The sequence below is a fragment of the Myodes glareolus genome, chromosome 15, assembly GCF_982192425.1.
Source record: "Myodes glareolus chromosome 15, mMyoGla1.1, whole genome shotgun sequence".
NCBI classification, from domain to species: Eukaryota; Metazoa; Chordata; class Mammalia; order Rodentia; family Cricetidae; genus Myodes; species Myodes glareolus.
In genome coordinates, this window is record NC_142040.1 from 49,095,478 (window position 1) to 49,120,967 (window position 25,490).

General features: G+C 42.6%; 1 protein-coding gene across 6 annotated transcripts in view; it reads left to right on the forward strand.

Annotated features, from left to right (window-relative positions):
* Positions 1–19,509, forward strand: part of Dab2 (DAB adaptor protein 2) — a 129,843-nt gene extending 110,334 nt beyond the window's left edge. For 3 of the 6 annotated variants that reach the window (XM_048428683.3, XM_048428670.3, XM_048428676.3), the window contains exons 7-15: positions 338–364; positions 612–665; positions 1,043–1,105; positions 6,129–6,782; positions 7,763–7,916; positions 13,588–14,217; positions 14,695–14,804; positions 15,572–15,639; positions 17,554–19,509. In XM_048428683.3, coding sequence (XP_048284640.3) covers positions 338–364; positions 612–665; positions 1,043–1,105; positions 6,129–6,782; positions 7,763–7,916; positions 13,588–14,217; positions 14,695–14,804; positions 15,572–15,634 — 1,755 coding nt within the window. In that variant the 3' untranslated portion in view covers positions 15,635–15,639; positions 17,554–19,509. The remainder of the gene's footprint in view (positions 1–337; positions 365–611; positions 666–1,042; positions 1,106–6,128; positions 6,783–7,762; positions 7,917–13,587; positions 14,218–14,694; positions 14,805–15,571; positions 15,640–17,553) is intronic. The other 3 variants (XM_048428690.3, XM_048428700.3, XM_048428708.3) reach the window with 3 other exon arrangements.
* The last annotated feature ends 5,981 nt before the right edge of the window (positions 19,510–25,490 follow it).

Consider the following 25,490-nt stretch of genomic DNA (forward strand, 5'->3'; position numbering starts at 1 on the left):
TGTACTCAGGGTCTATTTAGTGTCATATTCATAAGCCCTGGCTGAAGAGATGGACTTCTTTCCTTCCAAGTATAGACCTGTCTGTCGTTCTTAGCAGGGCAATTGTGGGATTTCATGTTTAGCAACATCTGATCTCAGTCTCTGGGTCCCTGTAACATCCACATTAGTTAACGGACTTGACAGAGCAGCCTAGCTTAAATCTGGAAATTTAGCATCTACGTGAAGTGGGAAGGGGAACATATCGCAAAATATATAAGATTTTTTTTTCCTTTAACTCTGAATCTGGCAGTATTTGGATCCCAAATCCTAAGCTCAGTGAATCTGTCTTTCTTTTTAGGTTGAAGAAGCCAGCAAAGCAGAAGAGGTAAAGCTGCCTCTTTACTTCTTGTCATGTGTGTGATGTGTGGAAGCCATGTTGGCTCCATGCAAGAGCATTCTCCCCTCCTGACTTGATCCTCTGGTCTAGTGACCACTCTTTTCATGGAAGATCATTGGCTAAAGTTATTAGGGAGCAAGCTATAACAGCTTTGTGGAATAGTCAGGCATGGAAATGAATGTTATGGGGCTACTTCATCAGTTCCGATCCTTTAATATTTGCCTGTTATTTTCAGAATGGGAGTGAGGCCCTAATGACTCTTGATGAGCAAGCTAACAAACTGAAGCTGGTATGTTTGGGATGTTTTTGTGATCCTTTGAACACGGGTTTCTACCTCCTGCAAATGTTGCTAATGCTGGACCTATGTTGAATCCATAGTAAAATTCAGTTAGGACAAGTATTTTCCTATGCATTCAAGTAATATCTATGTTAGTCTACCACATAGTCTTTTGAGTAGATCAGCAGTTCTTCTTTAAGGCGTTGACCAGAGTGATGTGCTTGGAGACAAGCCTTCACTCTCTGACATACGTCGCTTAGTGTCAAATCTGTGTGCAATCAAATTGTGACAACTATTTCCCCTAGTTTAGGACACAAACAATTACAATGATAGACAAAGTCATTGTTTTTAGTAGTCACATCTGAATCTAATCCAAATACTTTTTTAAGGGTGTTGACCAGATGGATTTGTTTGGGGACATGTCTACACCTCCTGACCTAAATAGCCCAACAGTAAGTGTTTTGCTTTTAAATTTGCAATGTAATTGAAATAATATCTATAATTCCAAATTTACAATTAACCAGAAAGATTGAGCATTTCCTGACAACTTGGAACGTCTTGACTTTTCCTCATGAAATAGAAGTGGCTACTAGAAAAATCATTTGATTCTTAAGTCACTATAGGAAGCTACCACTACTAATTCAGATATGTTAGTATAACATAGAGGTTAAATCTGTGCTACTACCCAACCATTGTGCTTCTTCTTGGTAATAATTTGGGATCAGAAGAAGAGACAGGATTATAATTCTTGGCATAAGTCTACTTGAAAGAAGTATATTTGTTAAATGATAAATCCTAAATTGTTTAAATTTCTTTATCTCTTTTTCTTTTCTTTTTTTGCAATTTAGCAGCATGAGTTTCACATGAAATAAGAGTTAAACAAGGAGCTAGGCATGGTGGCTCACACCTTTAATGCCAGCACTCAGAAGGCAAAGTCAGGTAGATCTCTGTAAAGTTGAGGCCAGTCTGGTCTACAAAGCAAGTTCCCCAGGACAGTCAGAGCTGCACAGAGAAACCTTGTCTTGAAAAACAATAAACAAACAAGCAAAAGAAGTCAAACAAGATTCATTTTATGATTAACAAAAGTCTCTTCATTTAGAAAATTGCAAGTTTTTATAGAGCATTACCATAGAGCAAAGTCTTCTCAATATTAATGAATTTGTGTCAGTCATGTGAGAATATAGCAATATTTTCCTTTATTGATATGAAAATATTGGTCCAGCAAAAAAAAACCTCATTTATGCTCAGATTTAAGATCATATTCTTTAGATCTTCTATAAAGCGGTCTTCACACAGAAGTAGTCACATCATTTCAAATCAACACTTGTTATTTATTTCCTAGTTTCCTGAGCACCTGCTATTGACAAAACATAGTGGCAAGAAAGACTTACATTAGTGTTACCGTCAACCATTCTGTCCAGCAGGGACAGGGTTGAGTCTAGTGACAAAGCCAAGGGAATGATGCTAAACAGAGGATGTTCGCCAAACATGCAGACTCAGATAATGTTTCTTTTTATTTATTTATTATGTATTCAGTGTTCTGCCTGTGTGTATCCTTGCAAGCCAGAAGAGGGCACTAAATTTTATTATAGATGGTTGTGAGCCACCATGTGGTTGCTGGAACTGAAGTCAGGGCCTCTTAACTTCTGAGCCATTCCCCCAGCTCCCATTGCCCCGCCCCATAAGATTTCTAAGGAAGGGAGTTTCTAACTTGAACACCAAGATAAGAAGGCAATAGCTTGGCAAACAGTAAATTATTGCATGTAGACTAATAGAGGACATGTTTGCATAAGACTCTTTTTAAATCAAGTAAGGTTTTATGATGTGCAGAAGATTTCAGGAACTGAAGTGAATCAGAGAGAACCTGGGAAGGATTCTCACTCACCAGAGTACTACAGAGAGGCCCAGCATGTACACCCTCACTGCATAAACCCACAAGTCCACTGAATAATGGACTATGTACACTCTTCTCTGGACTCATGAGTGAAGATCACACTGTACAGCATCATAAAGTCCTTGCAGAGCCTACAATACAGGAGCTAGAACTCCTGGGTGGTCTTCTAGAGACTTTCCCCTCTTGCTTGTCCATGGGACTTTCGTTCTTTATAATCCTTCTTAGTGTTTTCAGGGCAAGATTTTTGACATCTTAGGTTAGCTAATGCTGGAAGGACCATCCTAGTTCTGGGCTCCTGTCACTCAACGGTCTTGGCAATTCTTTATTAGTAGATAAAAGAAATTGATAGCTGTACAATCATCTTTCAAAGTGCTACACTGAAACGGGTCCTCCAAGAGAGTGGAAAGCTCTTGAGACACAAGTGGAATTGCAGAAGAAGCAAGAAGGCACTTACTGTTTTATTGACTTTTGTGGACTTCTGGAGCATTCTATCGCACCAAATGAAAAACAGCATGGATGATCCTTATCCTAGAGTTCTCACAAACTAAAAATGTTTTATTTGTAGAAATTCAAGTTTTAGTTTAAAAAATAAGCTAAAATGATAAATTTAATTAAAGTAGATTCTATCTGGTAAGTTTTTTTAAAAAAATGGTTAACAGGGCTAATTATTTGTTGGCTAGACATTGGCAACATATTCTGTTGCATTGAATCCATATGCAGAGGTCACAAAATAGATGTTTCTCTGACTTGTAAAACTAACATGCTTCAGAGTTTTTCAACTCTTAAAACAACAGCTCTGGAAAATGTAAAGTATAGAAAAATATCTAAATTAGACTCTCTCAGTTATCCCTAGTGGCTATGGCTCCTCCCAAATTGATGAACAAACTTTTATGCACTTTAAACAATATGTTGACATCTCTTAGAACTTAACTTTTTCTGCAAAATTACTGGAACATTATGTTTCATGGTGCTTTAGAAATAAAAAGAAAGGGGGAGAAGAAGAGAGAAGACAGTACAGAGACACAGAGACGGGGGAAAAGTGAAGGAGGAAGAATAGGAAGACAGGAGGTACATGATCTTTCAGCTTTAAAAACCTGACCACTTGAAAGACTACAGAAAATGATCCACCATCACAGCGGTTAAATCTGGCATAAGAGGATTAGATTTGGGTACAACGTTTAAATAATATGTGTATGTATACACATTTATACCCCCAGAAATGGCATGGGGTAGACACAGGTAAAACTGAAATAGAAATATTAATAAGAAAAGTATAAAGAAAAATCTGAAGTTGAGCTGGTCACTGAAGGGTGGAGAGCAATAAACAATAGCTATGGTAAATCAAGCGGGGTTCTGCCATGTAGCATTCCGAAAGTAGCTCTAAAGATGCTGGTTTTAATGCATGTATGGAATGACAGGAAGCCAACAACAGGGTTGAGGCTTCAGCTAGTAACCATTTCTGGGAATAACCATCTCAGCTATCCTGAGAAGAGCTGTAGATCTCAGTGTTCCAATGCTGCCATCTCTGCACCCCTTGCTGAAGCTCCTTGAGTCACTTTGGTGCCTGTCTGCAGGTGCTCAGGTGGTAGCCCAGTGGAGTGCTGACAGTCTACAAAGCACCCTGGAAGCTCTGACCGGGGAAGAAGATGAGTCTTCCCTCCATCCAGTCTAGTCTTTTACTTAGACTCTTACGCTTGGATCGACAACAGCCCTGACCTGAAGAGAGCCTTATACATTTTGCTCGTAGGGTGACTCTTCAGAAGTCTAACACTGTGGCTCCTGTTTGGTGTCCTAAGACCTTGTTCTGAAGTGTCTGGAAAGGAGAACTCTACCAGCTGTGAACACCCAGCTATGCTAACCTAGAGGTGGCTTTTAGAAAACAAATACTGAAATCAAGCTTCCAGAATGCATCTTATCCCACCTTTTGATTGCTCAAAGATCCACTCATTAAGAAGCCTTCCAATTCATTTGTTTGATTAAAGCTTTTCAATTTAAGCTCTTTCTTGTGATGAATTCTTCTAGGTATAAAAAGACAACCAGGCTTTAAAAGAACAAAACAAAACAAAAACAAACAAAAAAGCAAAACCTGATTTCATATTTTCTGGTTAAAAAAAAAGTAGAAAGAAAATACAGCTTGAACCTGATTTTGTGGTCTCTTCTATGGTCACAAAAGAGAAACAGAACTTTTTTCTCTTTCTTGAAAAGACTGAGACTTTTGAATGCTTCTTGTCCTTATTAGCTGTAAAAGTTCAGATTTCTTTGAATTTTTCTTGTCCCAGTGATCAAAATGGTACTCCACCCAGGTTACTACTAGATGTCTACTTTAGCTTCCTTCCAGCTGGGCAATGTTTATTGTTTATAGTCTATGGCTGACATAGTTAAGTATTTAATGGATCAAAATCAGACAAAAAGGTTTTTCCCAGTGTTTTAAATTGCAATTACTTATGAATTAGAATAAAAACCTGTCAAATTGGTAGCTTTGATGCTAACAATTTTCACAAAACAAATGAAGAAACTGGATAATTAACATCTGTATTTTTCTAGTGGAATAGAGAAAAGGGGGAAATAGCAGAATTATGCGTTTTGCATGGTTTGAAGATTGCATTCTAAACCCTCATTTTCCTCTTAGTTATTAGCTGACTTCAATGCTAAATAGACAAGATCGCTCCCACAATACAGGAAATAGGGGCAATATATTGAAAATATGTACATTTACATGAAGTTGGTGTGTAATTGATTAGATATGCGCAGTATTTTGAGTGTCACATACAGAAGAACACACACAAAAGGTGTGTCCAAGAAAGGATGAGAATGACAAAGAGGTCCAACTTGACCATTACCATTAGTAAGATCTTAGTTCTTTCAAAGAGTCAGACTCACAGACTGAGATAAAAATGGAGTATCTTGTTTTTCTCCCTCAACTGACTTTGTCACAACAATAACCATGAAATTTGGAGCTGTGGAGTATAACTCAGTGGTGGTAGAATGCCTGAGATACTCAGAGCCCTGGTTTAATTCCCAACACCATACACACGCATGTGCTTGTGTGCACATGCGCGTGCACACACCACACACGGTACACATATGAATATTAATCAATGAATTTGCTCATTTAGAGAGGGAATGTTAGAGACTTCTGAAAAAAACTATGATCTGTGTGTTTCACAGGTAGGAAGCTGGACCAGGTTTTTGAAAATCAGTTCATAGGTTCAAACAGTATATTCAGATAAGCATTTAGAATGAGTCCCAGTTAATTCAAAAGCATGAGTTAAACCACACAGATAATGAACCTAGCCCATCTGAATGTATGGACTAAGGAGAGGATGAATTTACCAAGATTTCACTGAAGGAAGGGCAGACCCCAGGGGAACTTACAGCTCACATTACAGCTCACAACCAAGGGAGGAACTAATTCCCAGAGAGTAAACACTCCGGGGGTTGATGGGAGATGGTAATAGTCCCAGATTCTAATAGGAACCCCAGTAATCCTTGTCATTTTGATGTAGTTTTCTCATTTGAAGTTATAACATGGACTAACACCGTCTCTCTCTCTCTCTCTTTTTTTCCCCAAAATGTGCTAGGAAAGCAAAGATATCCTGTTAGTGGATCTAAACTCTGAACTCGACACCAATCAGAACTCTTTAAGAGAAAATCCATTCTTAACCAATGGCGTCACCTCCTGTTCTCTCCCTCGACCAAAGCCTCAGGCATCCTTCTTGCCTGAAAATGCCTTTTCTGCCAATCTCAACTTCTTTCCCACCCCTAATCCTGATCCTTTCCGTGATGATCCTTTTGCACAGCCCGACCAATCGGCACCCTCTTCGTTCGATTCTCTCACATCTCCAGATCAGAAGAAAGCGAACCTGAGTAGCTTGTCTACTCCACTGAGTAAAGGGCCCCTGAACGGTGATACCGATTACTTTGGTCAGCAATTTGACCAGATCTCTAACCGGACTGGCAAACAGGAAGCTCAGGCAGGCCCGTGGCCCTATCCAAGTTCGCAAACCCAGCAAGCAGTGAGAACTCCAAATGGGGTATCTGACAGAGACCAGAACGGCTTCCATATCAAACCTTCCCCGAACCCTTTTTTGGGAAGCCCTCCCAAAGGACTCTCAGTACCGAATGGCGTAAAGCAGGACTTGGAAAGCTCTGTCCAGTCCTCCGCGCATGACTCCATAACCATTATCCCACCTCCACAAAGTACCAAACCCGGAAGAGGCAGAAGGACTGCTAAGGTGAATTGTCTTTTCCGCATCCCCATTAGCAGAGTGCATGCTCGGTACCAAAGGGTGGCGTGACGCAAGCTCTCTTCCCCGCTGCTCTTTTAGTTTCCCTGTGTGGCTGTGAAGTAGAAGGTGGGACGCGACACACCGACCCTCCAGGAATAATGCCCCTCTCTAGTCAACATTCTTCCTCCGCTTCCTGGCAGTGTTTGTCACATCTGCTTTCCGTTTGCATGTCTTGTCACTTAATACTAAACTAAACACGAGTTGTTTTTTTGTTTTCCATTGTTAATGCTGCTATGCTTCTGTGCCTCTGGTAAGTTTGATTGTCACGTTCTGGGACGGGAGGGAGAGAGGTCTTGTGATTCCCTTGGTCCTGTCCCCACACTAACTCACCCCGCACACCCATCGTCACTGATGCCCACGGTGGTGGTATATAAAAGTCTCCAGTCTGTCTCCTCTTTTAAATGTAAATGTTGATTTAATAACCCATTGACTTAGAAGCTCACACAGTCACTATTACCAGCTCCGTTCAAAAGCGACTCCGTGTGCAGTATCTGTAGGGGATTCCTCAAAGCTCATAGGAAGGTGCAGACTTACCTAATGCTGAAGCTAGTCGCGTCTCTACGGAAACTGATTTAGATCTAATGGAATGATAGAAATTATTTAGGATACTTACATTACCCTTCCTTTCCCAGCTTCAAATTTTCGCCAACAAGGAGACCAGACTGACATGAAAGAATAAAATAAGAAAAGTCGATTTTATTTTGCAAGTCTAGGTGGTATTATCCATTAATCTGCTCACTACAGCCGTCTTATCCCCACCCCCACACACCTCACCTTTGCTCTTTTATTTGTTAGTAGACGTAATCATTTTCCAGTAATAAAAGATTTTCCTTTATGTGGAGGTTAGCTTTGGGGTAAAGAATAGGAGACAGATGTGTTTGTCTCTGGCCTCAGTAACTCTTCTCCCTCCTTCCCCTCCTTGTCAGTCTTCAGCAAATGACTTGCTTGCCTCAGACATCTTTGCCTCAGAACCTCCAGGCCAGACGTCACCCACAGGACAACCTGCGGCCCCTCAGACCAACCCTTTGGATCTCTTCAAAACAAGTGCTCCTGCCCCGATGGGGCCCCTTGCAGGTCTAGGTATGTTCCCAGGGTTGGAATCAGCTGTGGCTCTGCTGCTGTCACCCATAGTGATGGCGCACAGGAGGAAGGCACTTCCTGTGCTGGTGGCATCGGAGGGGAGGCCTCCAGCTATGCTCCCCTCACTTTAACCCCTGCACAGACCCCACGCCGGTGACATTCCTGTCTGGTAACTGAAATTCAGCCCTCTGCGCTGCCACGGGACAAGAAGTCCATTTTCAGTATTGCATGTCCCTGAACAGCTGGCAGTGACTTTCGGAAAACAGTTGTAAGGGATTCTGAAGTCAGACTGGCTTCAATGGTGAAAGGGAGATGAACTGAGGGAGCCTTGTGTGCTGTCTGCGCAGTAAAAGCAGGGGTGTGCATGCTTTCCATACCATTTGCGGTGATAGGTGGAAGTCTGCCTCCTCTCGAGGCTCAGATCCCCTTACGTGGCCCTGAGCGGGTGCTGGTTAAGCCCGAAGCAAGGCTAAATCATAAAGCGAAAGTCTGGGCTCAGCTCTGCCCCTAGGTCTAAGTAGGCAGGGAATGGGCACGGATTCTGATCTGTTTTTGAAGACTTGCCCCTTAGCAATCCATAAGGAGTAATTTTTCTAGAAGAGCATCTAAGTAGAGCTAAGAGATAAATACTAGAGAAAAGTAAAGCTGGAAAGAGTGTAGATGGAGTTTTCTTAGACAGTGGGATGTGCTGGGGGTTAAAATCTGTTCCTGGCTTTTTGGCTCCCCCGAGCCTCTGCTGCAGGGTGATGGTAGAAGCAAGCACATTGCCTGAGGGCTGGTCCTGTTACTACTCTTCTTCCACAGCCTCTGCTTCTTTCCAGGCTTCATAGCTCAGTTTCAGAACCCCCAACAATAGTCCGCGCCATCCTGCTGGGGGTTCCCTTTGTTTGCTTGCTTCTTGGCACCTGTGCAAACTCAAAGAGACTCTGCCTTGGGAGGTGGGGGACCAAGGATCAAGGAGGACTCTCTGGCCCTTTGGTAAGATCTGAACAGAGATCATGGCTTTCCCTACCCTCTACAGAATCAGTCACCAAGATCCCTTTTCCTTCTTTAATTCCCGTCTTCTCTCCTTTGTTGTTTTTCCCGCAAAGGAGAGAAAATTTCTGTCTCCCACAATAAGTCTGTCTAAACAGGTATGGAGCAGGGAAGAGAAGGCAACTGTTACCAATGCTGAGTGGTTGAAATCCAGGTGAAGGTGGGAAGTCAGTGAGTTCCAGGCTTCTGCTTGATGTTAGAGCACCCAGAGAGACTCAGAATACGCTGTGCCCTTCGGAAGTTGCCTTCTCTGGCATTGCTCTTTTCCCTGTGCCCACAGTGAAGCGGCAGGTGTCTTTTCCCTCATAGAAAGGCAGAGAACTTGCGTTCAGGGTCTCTGACTAGATCACATCCCCCAGAGCTCTGGAGTTTCCTATCAATGCCTTGAAGAATTCTAGCCGCCAATATTTAACAAGTCAGCCTGAAGATACAGCTGGACCCTATAACTGTTAATTTATTCAGACGAAGTGAAGCCTTTTGGCGATATGCCCCCGTGGAGGCCTTGGGGTCTACAACGGCAGAATACTGATGATTCTTCCAAGTTTGGACATGGAACTCAAACTGAGCCCCACAGTGTAGCCCCTGTCCATTGGCAGTGATCCTCAGTCAAAGTCTGGAAGGTTGTAGGTCTGGCTTCCGCTGGACCCAGCTGGGGAACTGCCTCCTCTAGGGATCTGGGGGGGGGGCGGGGAGAAGGCACTACAGGAAGCTGAGCCCTGGGCTTTGACTTGAACCCTGTGTTTTAATCTAGATTCAGAAGGTAATAAAATTAATGCTTTATGCCTGCACTCTCTTTTTCCTCAGTCTTTGCCCCTACTTTCTCCAGCTGGGCCATAACTGTTTTAGAAACATAATGGGCGGAGTCTGGGAGATGGGAAGGAAGGCTGGCACAAAAGCAGACTTACCAAGCCCTTACTTCCTAGCAAATGAAATTTTTTTTCAAAGTTTATTAAATTATGAAAGTTTCCATTTCCGCCCCTCCTCCCAACACCTTCCCCCTCCCCCCTCCCCCTCCTCCTCCCTCTCCATCCCTAAGAGCGGTCAGGGCTTCCAGCCCTGTGGGAAGTTCAAGTTCCTCCCCCCTCCCTCCAGGTCCAGGAAGGTGAGTATCCAAAAAGACTGGATCCCAAAAATCCAGTATATGCAGAGGAAACAAGTCCCAGTGTCATTGTCAATGGCTTTTCAGAAAGGCTCCGGGCCAGCCACATTTTTTTTTTCTTTTTCACAAATCGCACTCCGATTGATACTATCTATGACTAGAGTTCAGAGTTTTACAAGGAAAGACAAGTAGCTCAGGATGAAGGATGGGAAATGGGGGCTTCCTTTTCTGTCTTTATTTTTGCACTTCGCAATGGTGGAAACGATTAGTAAATGACCCTTTCATTCACAACATTAATGAGTTTTGAAACCTTCTCAATAACTTTGTTCAAACTAAACCCACTCTTTAAAAATACAGACAGCTGTGCTCTTATTAATCTTGACAAGGAATCAAACATAGTCAAAATTAAAAACTTTTACCTACACATAAATTATATTACTCTAAGGGCTTCCAGATCAAAGTCTTGTAACGCATCTGCACAAACATTAATTTAACTCTCATAACAACTATGTGAGTTAAGCGGTTCTTCTCTTTTTTTTCTTGATATTTATTGAGCTCTACATTTTTCTCTGCCCACCTCTCCCCTCCCCTTCAACCCTCTCCCAAGGTCCCCTTGCTCTCAGTTTACTAAGGAAATCTTGTCTTTTTCTACATCCCATGTAGATTAGATCTATGTATGCCTCTCTTAGGGTCCTTATTGTTGTCTAAGTTCTCTGGGATTGTGATTTGTAGACTAGTTTCTTTGCTTTATGTTTAAAAACTACTTATGAGGGAGTATATGTGATAATTGTCTTTCTGTGTCTGGGTTACCTCACTCAAAATGATGTTTTCCAGCTTTAACCATTTGCCTACAAAATTCAAGATGTCGTTATTTTTTTCTGCTGTGTAGTACTCCATTGTGTAAATGTACCACATTTTCCTTATCCATTCTTTGGTCAAGAAACATTTAGGTTGTTTCCAGGTTCTGACTATGACAAACAATGCTGCTATGAGCATAGTTGAGCACATGCCCTTGTGGCACGATTGAGCATCCTTTGGATATATACCCAACAGCAGTATTGCTGGATCTTGAGGAAGGTTGCTTCCTAATTTTCTGAGAAATCGCCACACTGACATTCAAAGGGGCTGTACCAGCTTGCACTCCCACCAGCAATGAAGGAGTGTTCCCTTTTCCCCACATCCTCTCCAGCATAAGTTGTCATCAGTGTTTTTGATCTTGGCCATTTTTACAGGTTTATGATGGAATCTCAGAGTTGTTTTGATTTGCATTTCTCTGATGACTAAGGATGTTGAGCATTTCCTTAAGTGTCTTTCAGTCATTTTAGATTCCTCTGTTGAGAGTTCTCTGTTTTGATCTGTACTCCATTTTTTTAATTGGATTATTTGTTCTTTTAATAACCAGTATTTTGAGTTCTTTGTATATTTTAGATATCTGACCTCTGTCTGATGTGGGGTTGGTGAAGATCTTTTCCCATTCTGTAGGCTGTCGTTTTGTCTTGTTGACCGTGTCCTTTGCTTTAGGAAAGCTTTTCAGTTTCAGGAGGTCCCATTTATTGTTTCTTTCAGCATCTGTGTTGCTGGGTTATATTTAGAAAGTGGTTCCCTGTGCCAATGTGTTCAAGTGTACTTGTCACTTACTCTTCTATGAGGTTCAGTGTGGCTGGCTTTTCGTTGAGGTCTTTGATCCATTTGGACTTGAGTTTTGTGCATGGTGATAGATATGGATCTATTTTCATTCTTCTATATGTTGATATCCAGTTATGCCAACACCATTTGTTAAATATGCTTTCTTTTTTTCCATTTGGTATTTTTTACTTCTTTGTCAAAAATCAGGTGTTCGAAGGTGTGTGGATTAATATCCAGGTCTTTGATTCACTAAATCCACTTTTAAAGCTTAATAAGAGAAGCCATGTCACGGTTTCTGTGAATGTGTCCCATAATGCAATAAGTCCTGGCCCCAATGTATCTATGAAGTTAGTATGTGAATTAACTTCCCATTGCACAAGTAATTGTTTCTTGTGCCTTGCAGTGAAGAGACCAAAATGAGAGAATAATGTCCTGGGGTCAGGGCCAAGGCACATGAGTTTATGCCCATGGGCATGGACTGTGAGCTTCCCATGTCTGATTATATATGTTCTTGATTCAGTTCTCTCACTGAGAAATGTTGATCCAATAAGGCGGCCGTTCTATGGGAATGAAGCAAGTGTGTTCTTGACCAGATGCCAGCATTCATGATAAGGAAAGAATCAAAAGAGAGGGCCCTGTAACAGCTCCTGACCCCATTTCAAAATTCTTCTCCCTCTGGGAAAAAGACAAACCAACAGCAATAAAATCTTTTCTATCCCAAGTCTGAAGCCTTTTCCTGGTTGGATTAGAAAATGGGTAACGAGAGAATGTTGTGCTCCGACCCTCAGAACAGGGAGCACCACCCGTGACTGAGGATGGGGCTGGACTAGAGTTAGCAGATGGTTACTGCTTTGGTCTTTTCTCAGTGCTGATGTTTTAGTGGGAAGAGAGGGCAGAGAGAGTGAACGTCCTGTGTTAGAACAGGATTCAGGGCATGAATCCGCCTAAGGAACAGAGGCTGGAGAGTCCTGGTTCTCAGGAGGCAACTGCATCCTGAAGAACACGACAGGGAGGCAGGCCCTGGAGATGATACTCTGCCAGGAGACCACAGTCATCCACAAAGGGGCTGCTTCTCCTGTCTTCCAACTACTCCGCTCTAACTTCATTTAGCAAGTAGCACATGGCAGGAAGCACTTCTATTGGAAGCAGCCAGCCTGGGATTATAGCCTTTCTTCCGTTTTTATATGTAAAGTCTAAAACTATGCGGGTCTCAGCTAGGTTTTATCTTCCTTTTATGAAGCTGTGTCAAGTCTGACAGCATTAAAAAGGAGAGACCCTTTAAAATAGGAGAAATGCTTTTTGAGAACTTGTGTCCATCCATTATAACTGGTCCTCAGCAGGGGCCAGCTGTTACATGCCAAAACTAAAGAGTGACTCTACACAGCGAATTGTCTTAACTACTCGATCATCACTGATTTGCTTATTTGCCCACTTGACAAATCAGCTCTTACTGTTCGCAAGTTCTGTTTCGGGTGTTGGAGGTTCCTCGATGCATTTTTGGTAGGCATTCATTTATTCGTGATTAGGAACTTACAGGGTGTGTTACTCTTCTAAGGAGGGAAGAAGTGTGGAAGAAAGAGCGAGCCACAAGCATTTGAATTCCAGCTAAACGGTGCGAATGAGTTAACCGCCAGAGTGATTTAATCTCTTGACGCCTTTATTTCTGAACCAGATTCAAAACTTCAAAGAGTCGTTTGCCTTGGGAGTGGTCTAGGGATACACCCAGAAAGTCATGCTTCCTAAAAATCAAAAATTCTTGCCAAAGGGACAAATACAGCCAAAGCATGTTATATGGATGTTTGAAAATGTCACAATTAAATTCATGATTTTATACAATTAGCACATCATTATAAAAATAAAATAATTCTCGAAGCTTGTCTCTTGATAACTTCTCTCTCCTTCTTCCTTCAGGCGGTGTTCCAGTAACGCCCCCTCAAGCAGGACCGTGGACACCTGTCGTCTTCAATCCTTCTACAGCTGTGGTCCCAGGAGCCATAATAAGCGGCCAGCCTTCAGGTTTCGGTCAGCCGATCGTTTTCGGTACAACCCCAGCGGTTCAAGTTTGGAATCAGCCTTCATCGTTTGCAGCCCCAGCTTCCGCTCCAGCCCCCGCAGTCTGGTGTTCTGCGGCGCCCGTGGCACCACCCAACGCTTGGTCACCCACAAGCTCCCTGGGGAATCCCTTCCAGAGTAACACCTTTTCACCTCCTGCCATGCCCATTCAGCCCTCTCCTGCGCTGCCCTCTGTTCTGGCCACGCCTCCTCAGCCTCCTCCCAGAAATGGCCCGCTAAAGGACATCCCCAGTGATGCTTTCACTGGCTTAGACCCACTCGGGGACAAGGAAGTCAAGGAAGTGAAGGAAATGTTTAAGGACTTCCAGCTGCGGCAGCCGCCCGTAGTACCCTCAAGGAAGGGGGAGACGTCTGCCACAGGGACTTCAAGTGCCTTCTCCAGCTATTTCAACAATAAAGTTGGCATCCCTCAGGAGCATGTAGACCATGACGATTTTGATGCCAATCAGCTGTTGAGCAAGATTAACGGTAAGTTTGCTCACTTCTCTGCCGACTAACGTTTCAGCGGCCATAAAGTCGCATGGAGAACTCAGAGGACCCTTCTATTTTCATCAGTAGTCAGCCTCCTGCTTGCTCTGGAGTTCGGGCCTCTGGTGGTAATTTAACCATTCCTTTACCTCTGCCAATCCCAAGGACTGGCTCAATGCTGCCCCCCAGTGACCGTTCTTGAAAGGGCTGCTGCTGATGGATTGTGGCATTTGGAAAGCTGAATGATAATATAGCCCACGTTCATGGCCACAAGCAAGGAACCTCTGAGAGTCTTCCGCTTTAGATAAAGTATAAATGTAGCTCTCTGTTCTGATAGATGGATACAGTCCTGGTATGTGTGGTGATTTTTCTTTCACTCGTGAAAAGAATTAAGTTTCAAAGGTAAGCCAGTTAGGGAACACGTGTTGTGTGCGAGCAAAGTTTGTCTACTAACTGCTTGGGTCCCTTGCCTTCCAGAACCACCAAAGCCAGTTCCCAGACAAGGTCTCCTCTCGGGTACCAAGTCTGCTGACAATTCACTTGAGAACCCCTTCTCCAAAGGATGCTTAAGTTCATCACAGCCCCCCGTAAGTACCGAATCCTAAAAGAGCATGCCACATGCCCCTGCAGCTTCCTGAATCTACCTGCCCTATGCAACGACTCCTTGCTGGTAATGCCTATTTGCCTATGAGGTGTTCTTAGGAAACTTCACAGTGTGAACATCCAGTCAAGCTGGAGCGAGATTGTCTTCCACAGGCCTTCCCATCTCCTGAACTTGAAGAATAATGGCATCAGAAACCTCCCCTTGGATTTCACTTAACTGGTCTTGTGAAAGCATGGGAGAAGCTGAATCAAAATAGTCTCTTAAAGACCTTTAAAGATTAATTTTTTAATCTCCCATCAATAGTTCTATACCTCTTCCAGGCAATTCTTCCAAGCAGAGCTTTGACTCTGAACAAACAACATGTACTGTCATCTTCGAGAAAGTAGACAAAGGTTACTGTAGACACGTACAATGTCTGATTGGCTTACGATCCAAGTCAGTAGTTCTCAACCTATGGGTTGCCAACTTTTGGGGTTGACTGGCGCTTTCACAGGAGCCACGTATCAGGTATCCTGCATATCAGACATTGATACTATGATTCATAACAGTAGCAACACTTCATTTATGAAGTAGAAAGGAAATAATGTTATGGTTGGCACTCACCACCACATGAGGAACTGTATCAAAGGGTCACAGCATTAGAAACGTTGAGAACCGCTCTGTTAAGTGATGCTTAAAGGAAACAGGTTTAATCACATGGTTTTTTTCTTAAGATTGTAATAGCGTTTGTTGTGTTGTTTTCTCTCTTAGGTGGCTTCTCAGTCTGCATCTTCTGATGCCCACAGGAGCCCTTTTGGAAATCCTTTCGCCTAGCTTCTGTAAGTGGAAGCACTTACTTAGTGTTTTCTTGCAGTAGGGTGAATGGTGAGAAACTGTGATACAGAGGGTAAAGGGTGAGGTTTTATTTTTAAAACTGGAAAGAGGCTACGTATGTGTAATTTGGGAGTAATAAGTATGAAGATCAACACTCTGATAATTTAATAATAATAAGGCTGAGCATTTAGGAAATTAATTCTTACAAAGAGTAGTCAAGCTTGGAGATAAAGTTTTCTGTCCTGTGTTTTTGATAGTTCAGGTCTATATGGAAGTAAATTCAATAGAACATTGCCTCAAACTCTCTTTTTATCAGAGAACGACCTTGTTCTGAATCTCCTGCTTCCACTTCCTAAGTGCTGGGGTTACAGGCATGCACCACTACATCAAGTTTTATGTAGTTCTGGAGATCAAAACTGGGGCTCTGTGAATGAAGCGCCCTTCCAGCTGCATTCCCAGACTTACTTTTTAAAAAAATTCCTGTTGGCCAGGCGATGGTGGCACACACCTTTAGTCCTAGCACTTGGGAGGCAGAGGCAAGTGAATATCTATCTGTGAGTTTGAGGCCAGCCTGGTCTACAGAGCTAGTTCCCGGACAGGCTCCAAAGCTACAGAAAAACCCTGACTTGAAAAAAAAAAAATCCTGTTGAAGGCAAAGCATCCTTGTAACAATTTGACTCTCTATAAAATGTCCAGATTTAAAGGACTTTCTGAAACAGATGACAATATAACTTCTGTTTCATCTCTTCCCTCAAGGATAATCTCAAACTGGTCCCTGAGGTGTGATGTGTTACTCTAACCCCAGTGACAGCTGTCAATGTTGCCCTCAGAAGCAGTAAAAGTGCAATCTAAGTGAGAGGCTTGACCATCCCATCTCTAGTGGACTTTATCCTAGGAAAGCCGAAGTCTCTGCCAGGGCTCCCTGTGATCTGTTCTCCTCATCAATAAATGACACCAGTTGTGTTCTGATCTCATGGCACTGAAGAGAAGGGAAAAATTAAGCTAAGTCGCATGACATTAAAGAAGGCACAGCCAGAAGGGTAGAACAATAAAAATGAATGCAATGAATCCAAGCCCGTTTTATTTCAATATTTCCTCATCCAATCAAAGCTAAACTCTTTCTCGAGTCATCTATAATAGATAACTTCCTCACATATAATAATAAGATTTATTTCCCATTATCCATGGGGAATGCATTTCCAAGTTCCCTGAGGATTTCTAAAACCATGAATTACAACTTAGTACCAACCTGTTTTTTTTTTCATCACACATAAATGACTAAAAGGTCATTGATAAATTAGGCACAGCAGAAAATAACAACAACAACTTGGGCAATTCATAGATTGGGTGATGTGTCATTTGCCTGCCCTGCTGCTGTTATAAAATACCTAGCAAAAGCAACCTAAGAAATGAAGGGTTTATGATTGACGTCCATCAAGATGAGAAAGTCGTGGCAGCAGGAACGCAGGTCAGCTTGTGTCATTGCATCATCAGTTAGTAAGAGACTCATGGATGCTGATGCTCAGTTTGCCCCCTTCTGATTTAGTTCACAATCCCATTGCAAAGATCCCTATCCCATATTTAGGGTGGGTCTTCCCAATTCAGTGTCTCCGGCCCAGGTTACTCCTTGCAGGTATAGATGGTTTGGTATAGAGCCTCCCTCATTAGTTCTGACTGGCCTTGGCTTTGCTATATGGTTTTGGCTAGCTTTGAAATCCAGTGCCTCCTTCCCCAGCCTTGTGAGTGCTGAAGTCATCAGCACACACTATCACATCGAGTGGATGGATGGTACTTGTCTGTTCTGTCTTCACATCAGCTCTGGGATGTCCTATCCCTAACATTTGAAAATGATGGTGTCATCTGTAATACATTGATATTCAACCCAAATATCCTAACCATTCTTCTCCATGTTTCTCTAGGACATTGTCATGCTGACTACCCAGAGGAACAAAAGACTGGCTTTAGCCAAGGACAAGAGCTGAGAGCCAGACACGTGCGGACCTCTGTCCTTGTTCCTTCCACCTTTGACATATTATCTGTTGCCTTACTTGTCTTTGCCTCTTGTAAAATGCCTTATACTTTCTGTCTAGGCTGAAGCTAAACCGAAACTATGGTTTTACGTAAATTAAGCTCCTAAACTCTCTAGCTCAACTATAAATGAAGTAGCTTCCCTGCCAAATTCTTGTCCTTTGTGCCCTGTGACCCTCTCAGAATGCTCCCCTTTCTACCCTCCAGTTGGGAGGTGTGGCCACCTTAACCCTTTATTTCATGCTACCCTGAGGAAATGCCCAAATCTGCATAGCTCCAAGTCATTTGGTAGCTCCAAGTCATTTGGTGTTCCTGGTGTGCAGAATAACGTAAACATTCTGTTAATAGGACAGCAAGATACCTTGCTTCCCATCCCCACTCAGAAAGGTTTTTGGGTAAAATGAAAGCAAGACTTCTCCGTTACAAACGAGGACCTGTTCAGGATGACCATTTTGTCATTATTAATCTTGCCCTCAGAGGTGCTTATAGTTGACATGAAATGGAGAAAATTCTAACTCCAAACGTCAGGCATTATTCAACGCGAATAAAACAAGTTCTCCCTGGGGCCTCACATTGTTTTCATTCCAGACATTTTGCAGCTGTTTGACCCTGGTGACCTTATGGCCTGAATTTTCCTTGATGATCCTAATTTCATATCATGTGATTTTTCTTTCTCAATAAAAATGATTATTGTGGCAATTACTTTTTAAAAAGTATAGTTTCTCTTCATTCCAATGATTTCTCCCAGAACCTAGGTGATCCCATTGTTAATCTCCTGCTGGTGATTTTAAAAGAGAGAAAAGTATTGTTTATCTCTCCCTGTCTTTGTCTCCCATTATCCTCTCTGTTCATTCTGCTCCTGGGTTTGTAGAAACACTATCCAGGAACAGATTTTCACCAGGAACAGATTTTCATGGGGTCGAAAGGCATTGAACGACTCACTGATTTGAAGCCCACACACTCACCTTCAGTCCTTGTTAGCCCAATGTCTAGACTTTGGAAGGTACACCATCCTCATCCTCCATATGGAATAGGGCGTCATTCTCTTAAACTAAACTTCCGAAGAGCAATTTAAGACAGGAGAGAAACTGGACTCTGCTCAGCAATGAAGGACTATATTCTGAAAGCTAAATGTGACGGTACCCCAACACACTGGGTCCATGCTGGAGGTTGTTCTATGCCTTTACCAGGTAATTGGCAAATGTTCTTGAAACGGCAGTCATATAGTTAAAGAGAGGAGAGAGGGTGATATGTGAGGTTATGATTGAAAATCTGCCTCCAATATTTTCCGCATAACCTTGGAAACCTACGCAGTGCGTTTTCATTTTCAGCCCTTTTGTTACAGAGTACTGAAGGGCTTTTTCCTGCCAAACTCTTAGTTTATGTTTATGTTGAGGCTTTTTGTATTTTTTTAATTCTTGACCTTTAATGCTCAGGTCTTATGGGTGTTGATACAATCTTACCTTTCAGTAGAAGAAAATGACTGCTCAGGATTTAAGCGAGAAGCTGGTCTTTGTGAGCCTCTGTTGATTAGCCTGAAGTAATCCAAGCTGAAGTCCTCTGGGTTTCTGTTTAAAGCTGATCGTTACTTATCTACCACATATGGGTTTTTTTTTCTGTCTAACTTCCTACTCAGTTATTATAAACAGAGACTTGAAATCATACTTTAAAATTCCAAATACCTAAAGATGTGCTAAACTGGAGGTAACTCTTTCTAGATGGCCGAATTTTTAAAAGTGATCAGCCACACAACTGTTTTGTATGTACCTGTCTTTCTGTGCACTTTTCTGTACGCGAATAAAGCTATGAATTTACTCATTCAATAAACTGGAATCACAAAAATCTCATGTCGCTGTTAGCTCCTTTTAGTATTTGATCCCTGATTTAGATTGACTGTCATCAAGGTATAAAACACACCAGCTAAAAGATGAAAAGCTGCTAGTTCTGCACATTTTGGGTTTTCACAGTGGTAAGAGAGTGTAAATCCGTGATGTAGAAACACAAGTAAATTATCTAGTCTCTTTCAATGTCTTATTCCCGCACATCCGTATGCATCCCCTTCCTGTGGATTTAATGGAGTCGGCAGATAGGAGTTGCTACAGATCACATGATATTCACTGGACAGTGTTGGTCCATTCCTTTTGTCCTTTGCTTCTCCGTTACTCAGTCATGTTTGACCCCACCAAAACACATGTGTAGGAGTTTGTCCGGGTAGGTGCTAGCCATGTTGAAGACCGGCGGTGTCAGGCTGGTAGGCCAATGATCAGCTGAGGACACTCAGTCACGGTGCCCTGGTTCGAGTTCAGGGATCTCATTTCAACAAAGACCTGGAACAAATCCTAAAGACGGGCTCTGGGGAATACAAAAGGCTGGGTTTTGAACCTAAGAACTCTAAGATTCTAGGGAGGAATCATTTTGTAGTGCGTACATTCTATTATGGGATGTTTGGATCATCTGCTATCTCCCCCCGCCCCCACCACCCTTTACTGAAAACAGTTAATGTCCTTCTGACAGCAGCGAGGTGGAATGTAGAGACACAAGGCTGGAGATGAGCCCAGAGGACAGTGAGCTGAGGGTAGGCTAGTCCAGACGTCCGAATACTAACACATACCACAGGTCATCTGGCTTATCTGGGCTTCTGCTGTGTGTTTAATGATATGAACACACTCTCTTTGGTGTGCCTCAATGTGTAAACACATGCTGAGGTTAAGCATTGTTCATGTACGAGGAGACATTCAGAACCGCTGTTGGAAAAAAGGGATTACTGAAGTAGCCCTGAAAATGAGAATAAATCTATCCCATACACTCTTCAGTAGAAATGGCTTTCAGATCCATCCCAAATGTGATATTTTGTTATAATCCTAGAGCTTCATTTAAGCACTAAGTATGCCTAAGAAAAGATTGGGTGTTAATAGCCAATTAACACCTACCATTTCTTACATACACGCACGTGCGCACGCACACTCCCCCCCACACACACACACACAAAGGGAGAAGGTACTGATTTTTATTACAATAACCAATCACTGGGGAAGTGCTATGCTCATCATGAAAAATAATTCCATTCAGCTGATACATAATCCAACGAGGTAAATCTGTAAGCATTATAGCTCCTATGAAGCTGACATCCAGGTTTTGAAACAACTGAAGTTGCTCTCAAGGGTAGGGAGTTTTCCTAATGGGCGTTTTGTGACAAAATCATTGTGATGGGCACTCTTTCCCCACAATGTCAGACTCCTGCATCGAATCAGAAAGCGTTGCTCTGTCTCCCTGTGCTGAAAGCTAGGCAAAAAAGAACGGACGCTGGAACTCAGAAATGTGGTTCTCCTTGGAACTACCTGCTGAGTGAGGACTCTGACCCACAAGCCTGGAACAGATTCAAAACAAAGTCTTTTACTGAAAGGTGGGAGTTGCCCAAACATTCCTGGTAAATATTAAAACTATCACCATTTAAAGAGATTGCTCAACAGCAAAAACACCTAATGCTTTCCGGGAAATGCCATGTTTTTAGCTACTTCTTTTCTGCTAAAAAAAAAAACAAAACTAGAACTCAAGTTCTAAGTTTAGCTGACATGCATGGCTATGAAGAAAGCTACAGGTCCTAATTACATGTCCTAATTACAGTGATGCTGAGGGACCAGGGCCAGCCCCTTGTCATCTCACCTCATGAGTACCCCAGCCTGTTTGTCCTTGCTTTTCTGGAGTTATATGCCGAATTACAAACTTCTACCTTCTATCGAAGTCATAGCAGTGCTGGGCGCTACAGAGACACAATGTGGGTTTCTCGGTAACCAAAGAAGATTGTAATAGTTAAAAAGAAAACTAATCGGACTTGCATACACTCACACAGGGTGGTGGAATGGAATTTACTTTCCTGTTTGGTGATCCTGGCTCTGAAGTCAGATGCCTGTTACTTGTAGCGTCTCTGAGCATCTTCATTCCTGAAACCGGTTCATTCCGAATGCAGGCTGAGCACAGCTGCTCAGATCCCAGGGTCTTTTTCCTTCTTTCAAAAACAGCTTTGTCGTTTCCGACGTTTAAGGCTTCAGCCGGTCTTCCAGCTCAATGAAGATAGTGGGAGGCAGATGCATGTCTACCTTCCATTCCTCTCCTTTCTCTTCCTTTCCCTCCCGATTGGCACCTATATCTAACACTCTCATTCCCCGACACCAAATGAAAATTACCGTGGGCGGGGAGAACTTATTCTAAACATATCTGTGACTCTGCTACAACCCATTTGGGTCACCCTTTAATCTTTTCCTCTTTAAAAAGAAAAAGACCAACAAGCACACCTTTAATCCCAGCACTCAGGAGGCAGAGACAGAGACAGGTGGATCTCTGTGAGTTCGGGGCCAGCCTGGTCTACAAGAGGACAGGACAGGCTCCAAAGCTACAGAGAAACCCTGTCTCAAAAAACAAACAAAAAAAAAAACCAAACAAAGAAAAAAAATCAACAACAAGCTAAAATAATAACTGAAGTCAACCATTGCATACCTCAGTGATTGGAAAAAGTATAAACACGGCTCGTGATCACCAAAGTTGAGGGAAGCAGATGTTAATACATAAGACGTAGCCCTGGGGACCTCTGGTCATCTGTGCTGCACGTCATTCAGGTGGGTGTTACATTTGTTAGGTATCTGGAATGGCGGCACACAGGTGCACCGAAAACCTACACTTGACGGCGGCGACCCCAGCCCCGTTTTCTGCATTCCGTGACTTGATTGCCTCTCTGCAAGGGGATGTGCTGCAAGTGACGGTGTAAGGGTTTCTCTGTGACACGGAGGAGGTCAGTGAGAAGATGCTCTCGACTCAACCAAGGATCCCCAGATGGAGATTCCTGGACACTCAAGGGGCCAAATGAAAATGACCAAATGGAATGACCCGGAACACATTTTATCACATTAGTTTAAAACAAAAAAAAAAAATCCTTCATGCTGCTGGCCAAAGTATTCATGTGTCTCTGCCATTGCAGTCAGGGAGAGGGGTTATGTTGTTATGTGGAGGTATAATTTAGCAACACAGAGTTTCCAGGGAAATTTGAATATATGGGATTATAAAAAGAAAGAAAAAGAAGGAAGGAAGGGAGAGAGAAAGGGAGGGAGGGAGGGAGGGAGGGAAGGAAGGAAGGAAAGAAGGAAGGAAGGAAGGAAGGAAGGAAGGAAGGAAGGAAGGAAGGAAGGAAGAAAGGAAGGAAAGCAGACGACAGAAAATCTCTTTATTAATAAAAAAAACTTTCAGGGTAGAAATTCTTAGAATCAGAAACTGACGCCAGTTTGTTGCCTTCCCACCCGGGTCCTGTACTAGAGAGAGCAAACTGGTTAGGGATCATCAGGACACCATGAAAAGAGTGAGCTAATTAGAATATTAACCACAGCACTCAGAGTGTGGTGAGAAAACCTGACACACTAAGTGAAAACCCCAGGGATTCATCCCTGGATGAGAGTAGCCAGCCTTTCTTCAAATCTGTCATTGAGAATTAAACTCATTTGCATATGCAGATAAGTTGGCATGTTAAAAAGTTCCCATTTTCATCTCTGGTGGCCGTTATGTGTTATGCCTATAAAGATGTTACTTTTGCTTCTCCAGTTTAACTCATCCTAACCCTCCCTTTCTCCAAGATACACACAGGGTACAAGTTTCACTTCAAAGTGTGTTAGATGCTAATAGATGCCAGGAGCCAGGGAGAGCTAAAGGCATCGTAAAAATAAAATCCACGTTATTCATATAGTGTACACATTATATCGTATATATCAGCTTTTAAGTTGTTATTATAATTTACTATTCCCATCATATTGCTATATTGTATAACCTGATGATAAAACCAAGTAGCAATCTGGAATATCTTCCCGTTCAAACCATTCAACAAAGAACTCCTTTTGCCCTTTACCCCTCAAGACAGTCAATCTTCCAGAAAGAGGTAATTTTGCTGTATTTAGTCACAACAACTTACCAAATTTTAAGACTCGTGGTCTAGTCAACTAGCGTCATCTCATTAACATAAAAAAGCATCCTACGCTAACTTACTTCCATCCTTAGGTCCGCAGACATCCTAAGAGGGTTCACGGAGATCATTCAAAAGTCCACTGTACACTGCAACATAGCTGATAGATCTGGTGTCATTAGCTAAGGTACATGGGAAATGACCCTCTGACATGTATTCACTCACTGACTTAGCTACAAGCATGGCACCTGTAAGAATCATCTTATAGACTGTCAATTTTGCGTGGCCTACGTGTAGGGCAGGCACATGGTCTCCACAGTAAGCTCACAAAACGGGTAAAAATAGTTCAATTAGTTCTCCAGTTCTGAATGTGAAGAGGAGAAGAGCCAGGAAAAGGTGATGAGATCCCTGTACTCTTTGTGGCACAGGTAAGATGGTCCCAAGATCGCTAGCTCTGTGATCTGTCATCCTCGCAATCAGAGGTCTGTTTTACCTCTGCATATGCTAATGCTTGAGATTTTCTCTTTTGTCATTAATAAATATCCATGAATATCTCTGAAGAATTGTGTCAGCTGGGTGTGGTGCTGCATGCCTTTAATCCCAGTCCTCCAGAGGTAGAGGGAGGCAGATCTCAGTGAGTTGAAGATCAAACCATCTATGGGGGATTACACAGAGAAACCCTGTCTTAAAAAATAAAGAATAAATTGTGTCGGAGAGCCATGCATAGTAGTATGTGCCTGCAATCCCAACCCTTGGGAAAGGAATGCCGAATGGATCAGAGTTCAAAATCATCCTCAGCTGTGGCGTGAGAGGGTTTAGGTCAAATCTGTCTCAAACAAAACAAACGTGTTAGGAACAGCTGGGTATGGGCTCAAGCCTGTAATTCCAGCACGTGGGTGGAGCCAAAGGAACTGCAGGGAGTTCTAGGCCGGCCTGGGCTGCCCTATCAGACCCTGCCCTAAACAAACAAAACAAAACAAAAGATAAGAATGGTGTCCAGCTCACGACATTTTAAAGTCACAAAACATGGCCCACAAAACTCTATTACATCGCTCCTCAGATTGTGTGCATTCTCAGCCCCAGGCCTTCACACACTAGAATGATTGGAGAGGCCCCATCAGTTAACTCAGAGTAGGATAGGGAGTAGCAAATTTCCACGTTTGCAACATCCCAGGTCATTCTCTTGTGCAACTCGTGTTCTGAGAGAGCTTGCCTGACCCACATTCTTTCGTTCTTCCAGAACCTCTCCCTCTCCACAACTCTGAGGAACGTGGACATGTGGAAGAAGCAGTCTTCTTCACGGCAGAGGAAAATTCGACCCTTTTAGCATATCCTTCCATTAAAACCAGGCCCAATTCTTTTGGAGGCTATTGCTAAAGTCTTGTGGCACTCACACTGCTGTTTTCAGAAGAATCCATTACACATCTAAGAAAGAGAAGTGTGAAGTTTGCAAAAAAGCTTACATTTCCACACTTCACCTTGCTTGTGTGGGAGCAAGCCACACATCAGGATTTCAGAGGGAAGGGTGGTGAGAATGTCCCTTTCAGAGCCTTGTCTTTCACAGTGTCATTCCTGTAGCTTTTCTGAGCTTAGGCTTCTTAGGAGAATAACCCACAGGCCTCTCCGACAAGCTATGTCTCTCTCTTCATCTTTCCTTCCAGAGTCTCCCAAGGAAAAAACTGCTAGGATTTTGTTTGTTTGATTGCTTTTATTTTTGCACAGTGCTGCTCCTAGTTTGTAAGCTCTCCAACATTTTTTTCTTTTGGTGTGTTGCACAATGACACCTGTCAATAAGGGAAAAAATAGCAATCAGGAATTACAATAAAAGACTCTCCATTGATTGGACTTTCACCGAAGCAGCACAAACAGACATATACAAATAAAACC